This window comes from Aspergillus aculeatus (assembly GCF_001890905.1).
Source record: "Aspergillus aculeatus ATCC 16872 unplaced genomic scaffold ASPACscaffold_9, whole genome shotgun sequence".
Lineage (NCBI taxonomy): Eukaryota > Fungi > Ascomycota > Eurotiomycetes > Eurotiales > Aspergillaceae > Aspergillus > Aspergillus aculeatus.
This window is the reverse complement of record NW_017962984.1, coordinates 1153789-1164926: the sequence shown is the minus strand read 5'-3', so window position 1 is coordinate 1164926 and position 11138 is coordinate 1153789. Positions and strand designations below refer to the sequence as shown.

At 52.0% G+C, this 11138-nt stretch overlaps 4 protein-coding genes across 4 annotated transcripts; 3 read left to right on the top strand and 1 right to left on the bottom strand.

Moving 5' to 3' along the window:
• Positions 1–1383: 1383 nt before the first annotated feature.
• On the bottom strand, positions 1384–2514 carry ASPACDRAFT_79320 (gamma-glutamylcyclotransferase; the record flags this gene model as incomplete). The annotated part of the gene is made up of 6 exons (XM_020205375.1): positions 1384–1890; positions 1946–2030; positions 2086–2090; positions 2176–2225; positions 2306–2337; positions 2420–2514. The coding sequence occupies 6 exons, from the start codon at positions 2512–2514 to the stop codon at positions 1384–1386; spliced, it is 774 nt and encodes a 257-aa protein (XP_020055755.1).
• A 730-nt stretch (positions 2515–3244) lies between these two features.
• ASPACDRAFT_79318 (putative short-chain dehydrogenase/reductase family protein) lies at positions 3245–4710 on the top strand. The gene is made up of 2 exons (XM_020205374.1): positions 3245–4386; positions 4443–4710. Exons 1-2 carry the CDS (start codon positions 3461–3463, stop codon positions 4564–4566), a joined length of 1050 nt encoding a protein of 349 aa, XP_020055754.1. The 5' UTR covers positions 3245–3460; the 3' UTR covers positions 4567–4710.
• Positions 4711–5330: 620 nt separating this feature from the next.
• ASPACDRAFT_29682 (EF-hand domain-containing protein) lies at positions 5331–6466 on the top strand (the record flags this gene model as incomplete). The annotated part of the gene is made up of 3 exons (XM_020199656.1): positions 5331–5371; positions 5447–5465; positions 5543–6466. The coding sequence occupies 3 exons, from the start codon at positions 5331–5333 to the stop codon at positions 6464–6466; spliced, it is 984 nt and encodes a 327-aa protein (XP_020055753.1).
• Positions 6467–7589: 1123 nt separating this feature from the next.
• Positions 7590–10445, top strand: ASPACDRAFT_120822 (MDR family MFS transporter). Its single transcript, XM_020196379.1, has 5 exons — positions 7590–8108; positions 8189–8218; positions 8286–8596; positions 8675–8796; positions 8856–10445. Exons 1-5 carry the CDS (start codon positions 7794–7796, stop codon positions 9968–9970), a joined length of 1893 nt encoding a protein of 630 aa, XP_020055752.1. The 5' UTR covers positions 7590–7793; the 3' UTR covers positions 9971–10445.
• The last annotated feature ends 693 nt before the right edge of the window (positions 10446–11138 follow it).

The window sequence follows — 11138 nt, the reverse complement described above, 5'->3', positions numbered from 1 at the left end:
GGGGGGGGGGGGGGGGGAGGGGAGAGGAAGGGCTGAGTGGAAGTAGTAGTAATAATACAGTAGTTAGTAAGGTGGTGTAGGGAGTCTGACACCGCGGCAGAACTGGTTCGAATGCAAAAGAGCAGTGTTTGTCTTTTCAGTAGATTTCTTTTTTTTTACACGTCTCTTTTTTTCACCTTCCTTTCTTTTTGTTCTCAGAGTGCTAGGGATATGCAAGTGGTCCAGAAGTGGCCGGGGGAGGGGGAGGAGGGGGAGGGGTAACTGTGACTAACTGGTGATGACTGATGTCCAGTAACTAAGTTAACATACAGTACAGGCTGAATTGGTGAGAATTGGGAGTGAGCTAGAAGAGGCAATAAGTAGTGGAGCTGAAAGAGCTGAGCAGTAATCCGTACTGTACAGCACTTTAAAGGTACTCAGTGAAAAAGCGAGAGACTGAAGGTAGGTAAGGTAACAGGTATAGGTAAGGTAAGTTATGAAGGAGGGGGAGGCAAATGCGCGACCTGTGAACTCAGAGACGCTAAGAAATTCATCACCGGCTCATCACCGGCAGTGACCTCCTCCATATTCCACCCCTCATTGGTACCTGGAAGGAGGGGCCAAAATTACCCATACTTGTACTATACTAATTTACACATGGCGTATTCAGTGAGGATCTGCAAATCGTCTGGATAAGGACCTTTGGAGCGAGCAGATTGCGACTTCTCAGGGTTTGGTTTGTTTGTGACACTTTTACCCAACAAGGAAGGATTTCTTCATTGCAGGTGACAGCAGTGATTCTTCATCATCGTGGAACTGGGGATTGTCGGAAGCACGAGCAATCAATCTCAATGCACGATCGAACAAATCGAGCGCAGGGAGAGACCGTGTCTCCTTAGCCTCAACTAAATGCAGAATGATCGGCCTGTCTCTGTCTGCAAGTCTGTAACGGGATACTGACTGCTGGTCGATCTTGCAGGATTCCTTGGCTGGGAAAGCTAGTCTACTTGCATACATCACATCCTCACACCAGATAGCCCAGCTCGACAATAATGAATCGGACCTGGACAATCACTGCACCACATCCTCTGGTCTCGCTTGATGATTACGGGAAAGACCCTCCTTTTGTCCTTATCGCCTGCATGCGTAAGACCAGCGGGTTTGCAGCTAGTGTGGAAGGCACGCCTCACCTACCGTCGACACTCTCTTACTGCAACGCTTTCTTTGCCCTATAGATCCCCATAACACCTTTAAAAAACTTAAGATGATCTTCTCTACCCAGAATGTTCTAATTCGGTCTATCTGCCATAAGCCAGAAACACTCCAAGGATACAGCAGCAGCAACAGCAATGATACAGCTCATTATCGACACCTCACGGGTCGAATGGGCCTATTCAGCAGAAATCATTGATGAGCCTCTTCTTTAGATGGATGGAGAGCCTCCTCTATATCCCGTTCCGCCTTGGCCTCCTCTGCCGCCGCTTCTTCCACGCCCTCAAGAACCTTGACCCGTCGCACCAGATCAGTAACGTGCACATCGGCACTCCCCAGCCCCAGTCCGTCAAGCGATTTCTCCAAGAGATACAGGTATTCAGTGTTCTTACCACTCTGTCCCTGACTGCGACTTATCACCTCGGCCACATCTTGTTGCTCTCGCCGGACCGAATCCCGCAAAAACTGCGGATTGGTCGGTTGACCGATGTAGACCATACAAACGATTGGAGATGATGGAGATTCCTCTGCGTTTGGCTCCTTACGGGTATCGACGGGATGGAAAGGGGTGTAATGGACGGTGTAACCATCGATTTCTCGGACATCGAGATAATCGTGCACCTCCTCAGCATGGGAAGCAGGGATATGATATGCAGCACCCCAAACCGTGGCCGTCGGTGAACTTTCAAGGTGCGCCAGCTGTTTCAAACTGTGAGTGAACTATCTCAGATAGGCAAATTGGCGGTAAACAGACCGGATCATCCAGTGTTTCCCAAAATTCCCGTTCGATCACTGTCACAACTCGTCCAGGGTTCTCTGGAGTGCCACGATGGTCGGTACTAAATGCGGCCTGTCAGCCCTGACATGTCATCTCTCGAGAATAGCTTCACCCACCTTGCCTAGTCGACATCGCCAGTAAGTTTATCTGCACAGTGACAAACACAATCATCACAACCTCAAGGTAAGAGATATGCATCAACGAACCTGCCAGAAGCGCCGCACATAGCCATTGATGTAGCCGGGAACCCGTTGATCTAGCAGATATTAGCCCATCTGTACTATGAATGGCAATGAGACACTCCTGGTATATGGACGTATGCTCTAAGTTATTTACCGTAATGCGGCGGTGGCTTCCAGATTAAACTCCTGCTCTGCATCAGCCGCTGGTTGTAGCCACTGGTGGTTGATTCCAGGGATCATCCTTCGGCCGCTGAGCGGCTAGGCTTACCCGTATCCGAACACCCAAAGGTCGCCTTTAGGGAAGTAGTTCCGCCATGTCCGGCCATCTCTGGGAGTCTCGCTCCCTTGCTCAGCCGAGCCCATCTCCGATGCCTCAACCTGGATCTTGGATTTAGATGTGGCTCGGGTGGTTTTCTGGGAGGAGATACGGGTTGACCCACTGAGTACAAACTGGTCTATAATAATATTTGTCGTATGGATAATGGATCTTAGGCAGAAAGCTGTAATAAGAATCGATAAGACCTAGGTTGGTGAAGTGAAGCAGCCAGAGAGCAAGTCTTCAGGTTGACTTACTCGGTTCTTTCCAGAATCTATGGGGCAAGCAGACAGGCACCTACCACAATGGTTATATCACCGCCGATTAACCAATTCACTCAACAATCGATTGATGAGAAATCACCCGCCGCTGAGCGTGCCTACACATGTATTTACTCCGCATGTTTGCATTGTTTGTCATCCCCGATCGATGACTTCAATTCCAGTCTGGATCTCGCCATCTTGCAGCATTGTCTCGGGAAGTCACTTGAGGCGGTGCGACGGAAGTTATATTTTGTAGAGTTAGCTCTTACCGATTGCCCCAGCCTTACGTGAGCAATTTGCACCTCCTCTGTTCCATTTGCATGGATTACAAGCAGAGCCTCACGAACTGGAAGGCAAATCGACCACCCAAATTTGTCAGGGGGCGGATCGCAGTTGCAGAAGCCCCGCTTAGTCCATCCCATCCTTGCTCGGACTTTGCTGCAGAGCTTGCGCACCCTCCCTCTCGTATTCGTTTCCTGCTCCAGCAGTCTCCATCATCCTGTTCGTCTCGGGGCGATTCAGCGGGGCCGGCGCAGACACCGGACCCGGCTTTAGCAATACGCTAATTTCAGCTGGCAGCTATCACCAACGTCCAGTCGTCGAGGCTAATCATTAGCTTTGAGACGGCCACGTCCTGGAAATCCCTACGCGAACCTGCTCAATTTGAATCGGTTAGATCTACTACACCAACCTTGTTCGAGATCTTGGCAACGTCCTCCTCGGCCGTATAATGTCGACCTCGAAGGCCATACTGCTGTGTCTTTTCACATTCGTCATGGCAGGGCTATTTCGGCTACGTCGGTCGCGACGCAATATCCCGGTCGATCCCAGCGGGGTGTCTTTCGCAGGGAAGACGGTGCTTCTGACCGGAGCAACATCCGGACTGGGATTCGAGGCGGCTGTCAAGCTCCTCAGCCTGGGCGTGGACTCACTCATCATAGGCAGTCGTAACCTGCAAAAAGGCCACGCGACCAAGACGGAGCTTGAACGACGCACCGATAGACCGGGTGTGGTGCAAGTGTGGCAGCTGGAGATGAACAGCTTCCAGAGCGTCAAGATCTTTGCCGAGCGTGTGAACAACGAAGTGAACCAGTTGGATATTGCAATCCTCAACGCGGGTCTATGGAATCGAGACTACACCGTATCGCCGGAAGGATGGGAGGAGACGCTGCAGGTCAACGCTCTCTCGACATCCCTACTGGCATTCCTCCTCCTCCCCAAGCTGAGACGCAGCTCGACACCGACGCAGCCAACACATCTTACAGTGGTCTCCAGCCAACAGTTCGTTCGGGTCAAGGCGCAGAACCTCCGAACGGAAGAGCCGTTACTCAAGCATCTGAACGATCCCCGCAATTTCATAGGCCGCCGGCAGTACGGAATCTCCAAACTTTTGCTCGAGTATATGCTCAAGATGGCTGCCGGTATGGTTCGCCAGGAAGACGGGACGGTGCCCGTGATCATCAACTCCGTAAGTCCCGGGTTTTGTGCCTCGTCACTCGGGCGGCAGTATCGTAGATTTTACGAGCGATGGCTGTCTTGGCTGGCGTATAAACTCTTTGCGCGCACAGCTGAGCAAGGCAGCCGATCGCTGGTGAGTGCCACTTACCAAGGGGTGGAGTCTCACGGGAAGTGTTGGAGAAACGATGGATATCTAGAGTGAGTCTACCTCGGACCTGTCCCACGGTTACAAGGTGCTGGTTAACAAAGAACAGCGAATCGATCGCGTTGACAACGGGAGCGGAAGGACAGCAGTTTCAGAACATTGCTTGGAACGAGATCGCGTCTATTTTGAATGAACAGAAGGAGGGGCTGGAGCAGTTGGTCGGAGGTTCGTGACGGCGCCTAGGCTTCCCCGGTCTTGTGGCCTCTGCGAATGACATCGCAAGGCTGAGCACCTTTGACACGAAGTCTTTAAATCTTCTGAATCACTGGCTCTGAACACAGCCTCTCAGCGACTCAACCCTAGTTTTGTATAGTATTAAAAAGTAGCACAGATGCCTTTTTCTTTGCGTGGGATCCACCACGAATTGGAATGGAACCCGTGGGCCAACCGCTTCAAAAATAAGCTGTGTCGGATATAGGGCTGAGTTTCTTTCAGTCGGCCTGATCTGCCTTCGTTCCGCGCGCAGTTTTAACCTTCACCCCCCTTCAGTGACAAACCTTGCTTGTACAGAAGGCAACTGATTCGAAACCTTTTGTTCTCTTTGGTGCGATTGACGGATCATCTGCGCCCATTAAACGGACTTTCTACTGTGTACCTATGAGTATGTGTACGGCGTCTTCTGCCCCCTTTTATGGTTGAATTCGGTTGGCGATTCCTGCTAAACCGCCGCCCCACGGCTCCGCTCTGCAGGTCCGCAAAAACGAATCTGGTCGCTAACTTAACAACTAACTGCATAGCCAAAGCCTAATAATTCCTTCATCTCCCCGAACTCCTTTCGGTCCTTGCCTTTCACTCCAAAATTCTCTACACCTAGATATCTTACCTTACCTCCTCGTCGTGCTTGGAGGATTGAGTCACTTCAAGCCTACGCTGCCCGTTTTGACGCCTGTCGCTCGGATTGCGCCCGCCGCCCTTACGTCAGTCAGCCTTTGCCGCCATGGCGTACAATCAGTCCTACAATCCAGATGCGCTGCCAGCGTGAGTCGAGAACCAAGATAAGCCCAACGGAAACATTGAGCAACTGTCGCTAATATGTGAGGATCATAATCTCAGCCACGCAGAGCCCGAGCAGGTACGCAGGAACCCGAATAATGCAGGTTGATCTACTTCTCTACCCCGCAGCTACTGACTTGAGGCGAATGACAACAGGTTGCGCAGATGCTCGGTGCTATGCAGACGAGCAGCTCAACTCACCAACGACCCCCTCGACAGTCTTCTCACCATTCCTCCAGCGGAGTGCCTCCGCGCGTGCCAGTGTCCGGAGCGCCGAGCGCCAACCCGCAGCGCTACCCAGCACCTGCCCAACAGACTCACCACGGCGGACGATCGCCGACCGTTCCTGTTCAACAACGCCCGCACCCATTACACCCCTCGCCTCCTCCCCAGAACTACGGCTTTGGGCCTCCTCCCTCTCAGCCCGTGCGCAACCGTCCTCCTCCGTCGTCGCGTCCGCCCCAATCCCCACACCCTCCTCCACTCTCGGTCCCCGACGATGACCCACAGCAGCTGTACCCCCTGTTCCGCGCCGCCAACACCTCGCACTCCGGGGCGCTGACGGAGCTGGAGCTGGGCTCTGCACTGGTGAACGGCGATTACACCTCGTTCCACCCCAAGACGGTCAAGATGATGATCCGCATGTTCGACCGCAACAGCAGTGGGACGATCTCGTTCGACGAATTCGTCTCCCTCTGGCGCTATCTGGCGGCGTGGCGGGAGCTCTTCGATCGGTTCGACGTGGACCGGAGCGGACGGATCAGCCTGCCCGAGTTCGAGAATGCGCTGGTCGCTTTCGGGTACCGCCTCAGCCCGGGATTCGTGCAGGTCATGTTCATCACCTTCGAGAGCAAGGGGCGGCAGATGAACGGGCACACCTATGGCAAACATGGCATGAGTTTTGACCTGTTTGTGCAGGCCTGCATTAGTCTGCGTCGCATGACCGACGTGTTCAAACGGTATGACGACGATCGGGATGGATATATTACGGTGAGCTTCGAGGAGTTTTTGACAGGTGAGTGTGGACGCAGCCCCCCCACAAAGAAAAAAAAAAGCGGTATTGCACCGACAGATAACTGACGTGTGTGTGATATGCTGCCGTGTTGCAGAGATTCTTCAGTTGCAGGATTAGATGGAAGGCGTGGAGTTGGGGGTGTTTCATAGTAAAGGTGGAGATGATCGATTACTGCACCCTTTCATGATGTGTCTGTCATTGTACATTATATACCCTATTTATTTCTCTTCCAGTGGCATACATGGACATGGTGATAGAGGGGTGTGGGCTAAAGAAGAGATAAATTGTTTCTTTTGTGAAGAACATTCCTAGGTAATGTTTGGTTTTATGAGAGAAGTGCCAGGTACTGTACAGTACTTACTGTCCAGACGGGGGTGCCTGGTATACAGTTCACCTGCCTAGAACATCGGGCGGTGATGGAGTATGGAGTCTGGATCTCGGCCTCGCATAAGGCAATCCGCTCCGGGCTACCTATGGCTATTACCGTAGGTAGTCTAAGCGGTGAGAGCCAGTCGCTCTTGTTGGGCAGGCATACAGTTCCAGTTTGCAGATGGTTTGTATCAAATCATCGACTCATCGACTCATCAGAAAAGCTCGGCATCGGCGGGGAAAAAAGTCCGACAGTCCGAGAAGATGAAGATGGGGTTGACTGGAATTCTCCGCCCTGCAGCTGACTTTTTCCCCCCCTCTCTTCTATACTAGTCGCTTGCGGACCCAATGGTAAAAAGTTTTGTATATAAAGATGATCCACGTTCCAACCCGAAGAAGAATGAAGAAGAAGATGATGACTCCAACTGGAACCAAAATTCGATTCAGGGACCGCTTCAAAGTCGAGGCCCATTTCTTTTTCACCTGTTCTTATCTCTTACCCTTTTCGGGGGTGAGGACCACAAAGCCGACCTTATCTCCGACACCTAAAGTGCGAAAAGTCTCGGTCTCGGTCTCAAACATAATACGTAAATAGGATCAGCAAAAAAAGAAAAGAAAAACGAAAGGTAGTAGCTTAGTTGCTTTTGTCTTTAAGGCTAAAATGCTGAGCAATAAACAATTGACTTGAGACTGTCTCTCATTATCTCATACTTAGCTAACTTCGATACGCGCCACAGTTCTAGAAAGAAAAAAAAACCCCAGGCCTAGGAATCTTGCTTGCTGCGAACCCCAAAGTTTTGCTGCAACCGTCGGGGTTCGCCCGCCGCCACCGTCAACACTAAAGGGAAACAACCCGGTTTGCTCTGCGGTCTCTGCTCTGTCCTTCCAATCCAACTCAAGAGAAAAGAGAGCGGCCAAAAAAAAACCTCGGTTATTTTCCCCCTCTTTTCCTTTTTCTCTCTCTCTCGTTCTTCAGGTTCTCTCCGTCTACTCTCGTCGAATTCGGATATTATACACCAAGTCATGACGGGTCATCAACACCCTCACGTTGAGGAGACCTCAGTGGACAAGGGTCCGATGATTGCGGAGAGCATGTCACCATCCGAGGCAAGCACCTCTTCCTACAGAGCTGGGTCGGAGAAGCCTGACGCTGTCAGGCCCCCCTCACGAACAGTCTCACATGAACGAATCCCCGTCGAAACAGAGAAAGGCCATCATGACGGAACGCTAGAAGATGAGGCTGCTGTGGCTGCTGCTAGCGCCCCGCTGGATCGCGTGCCCTCTCAGGCACAGAAACTGGGGAAGAAGAAGATCTTGGTCGTTATGACCGCTCTCTGTGTATGTTAATCCCCATCTCTCTCCACTTCACTATCCACTCCGGCTCGGACATTGTGACAGCACGCTAATGTTACATATAGTTGGCTCTGTTCTTGGCAGCTCTGGACATGGTAAGGTCTTCTGGGTCCCTGGATCTTGATCGCCAGTCTACTGACTTTCTGGTGCCTCGCTTCATAGACAATTGTCTCGACAGCACTTCCCACTATTGCCAACCACTTCCATGCATCGGAGGGCGGGTACTCATGGATTGCGTCCTCTTACATGCTGGCGAACGCCGCCTGTGTTCCCCTCTGGGGTAAGATCAGCGATGTCTGGGGCCGGAAAAAGATCATCCTGATTGCCAATTTCTTGTTTTTGGTGGGCAGTCTCATCTGCGCGTTGGCAGTGAACCTGCCCATGATCATCGCCGGCAGAGCGATTCAGGGCGTTGGCGGCGGTGGAATCATCGTTCTAGCTAACATTTGCGTGACGGATCTGTTCAGTGTTCGGTCAGTATAACCTCGCCTTGAGCTTTTCAGCAACCCTCCGGAGGGCTTGACCGGCTTAGTTAGACTGACTATATGCAGGGAACGTCCGATGTACTACGGCATTTTTGGGTCGACCTGGGCCATTGCAGGTGCCCTGGGTCCTATTATCGGAGGTGCTTTCACCACCAGTGTAAGCTGGCGGTGGTGCTTCTACATCAACTGTAGGTCTTTCATTGCTTATGCAAATCAATCTATCTCCACGCTAACACCTGATATCCAGTACCCATCGGAGGCTTCTCGCTCGTCATCCTCATATTCTTCCTCAAGATCGAAGCCAGCAAAGTGCCCCTTCTTGCAGGACTCCGCTCTATCGACTGGTCGGGCACCTTCCTCATGATCGGCGGCACGCTCATGTTCCTCTTCGGCCTCGAATATGGCGGCGTCAGCTACCCCTGGGCGTCGGCCACGGTGATCTGCCTGATCATCTTCGGAATCGTGACTTGGGTCGTCGCCTTCATCAATGAGTGGAAGATCGCGCGCTATCCAGTGATCCCTCTCCGGCTGTTCAACAACTTCCACAACGTGCTCATGCTCCTGATCAACTTCTGCCACAGCTTCGTCTTCATCTCCGGCTCCTACTACCTCCCGCTCTACTTCCAGACGGTGCTTCTGGCGTCCCCGATTCTCAGCGGTGTCTACGTCCTCCCCACCGTGCTCAGCCTCTCTATCTTCTCCGCGGCCACGGGCGTCGTCATCAAGAAGACCGGCCGCTACCGCGAGCTCATCACCGGCGGTCTCCTCCTCATGACGATCGGCTACGGCCTCTTCATCGACCTCAAGGCCTACGCTAGCTGGCCGCGCATCATCATCTATCAGATCATCGGCGGTATCGGCACGGGCCCGCTCTTCCAGTCCCCGCTCGTCGCCCTGCAGGCCAACATCCACCCCAGCGACATGGCCGCCGGCACGGCCACCTTTGGCTTCATGCGCCAGGTCTCCGCCGCCATCTCCATCGTCCTCGGCACCGTCATCTACCAGAATGTCTTCGCCAGTCGCATGCCCCAGATTGCTGCCGCCGTCGGAGCCGACAACGCCCACGCCATCGCCTCCTCCTTCAGTGGATCCCAGGGCGATCTCCTGCGCTCCCTGCCCAAGGCCCAACGCCAGGTCGTCCTCGACGCCTACACCCTCGCCTTCAGCCGCATGTGGATCTTCTACTGTGCCATCGCCGCCCTCGGCCTGGCCCTGAGCCTGCTCGTCCGCCCCGTCACCTTGAGCAGGGCCCACACCATCGCGAAGACCGGCCTGGAGGAGCAGGAGAAAGCCCGCAAGGCCGTCCTGGAGGCCCAGCAGAAGCAACAACACGGCGAACCCCAGCCGAAGGAGGAGGTATAGTGTGGATACCACGCCACCTCACCCCGTTCCTTGTCCTCCACCGGCTCTCAAATCCCTGCGAATGGAGCAAAGGGTCAAGGTTAGGTAAATAATTTCAACTCCAAAGAAGAGTTGGAGCATATATTCTTTCTACTTCATAATGTCTACATATTCTCATTGTCCCCCTCTCTCCCCTTCTTCCCCAAGACCGAATTTCAGGGCAAAACTGGCATATATACTTCTTCAAATGCCCGGGGAAAGCGGAGGTGGGATTCTTCTCCTTCCTCATTGCGTTGTTTGCATTGTACTGCATTGCATTGCGATCCATTCAAGAAAAAAGCGGCAGCATACGCAGGCAGCACTTACTTTACTCCATGTGCGAGTGCTTCTCTCCATCTACAAACCACATATACTTGTGATTTACAGTACCACTGAATCTGATATGACCATACATGATTGAAATGGAAATGCATGTGGATTATGCATCAAGCGAGATCAAATTATTTCACTTTCCTAATCAAACATATCCATATCCAGCTAGAACCCCACCTCTTATATACATTCTTTAACACAAAAAAGTAAATAAGAGAAAAATTGAGAATGAAAAAAAAAATACTTGGGAAACAAGAAAAGAAAGAGGTCACCGATCACCGATCACCGATCACCGTCACCAGCACTATTGCCCTCGGGTGCAATCCAAGATAACAACACAAAGAAGAATTAGAGTTAAGAGGGCACAGAAAGGAAGGAAGAGGCAATGCCGGGGGGGGGGCTTTTTAAACTTTCCGCCTTCGGGTTCCAGAGACGAACAAACTGGAGAATCACAGGGTGAGGAAAGTACGCCGCGGCGTAGGTGTGTTGGAGATCTGAGGGTCTCAATAGCAAAGCGAAGCAATACCCACACAGTATATAGCCCAGCTAGACAAAACAAAAAGGGAAAGTGAGAACGATGACAGATACTAAAGGAAAAGGGGTATAAAGTTGTTCCGCAAAAGACAACCCTAAAACAAAGGAGAGTGACACAGACACACACATCCACACACATCCACACACATCCACACACACCACTAACTTCGACAAACGGAATTGCCCAAAATTTCCTCCCTGACAAGTAAATTCACTAACGCCATGTAAATGCCATTATTTAAAACATGGGATAAGAAGAGACAACAGAGCCAATGAGATAGGG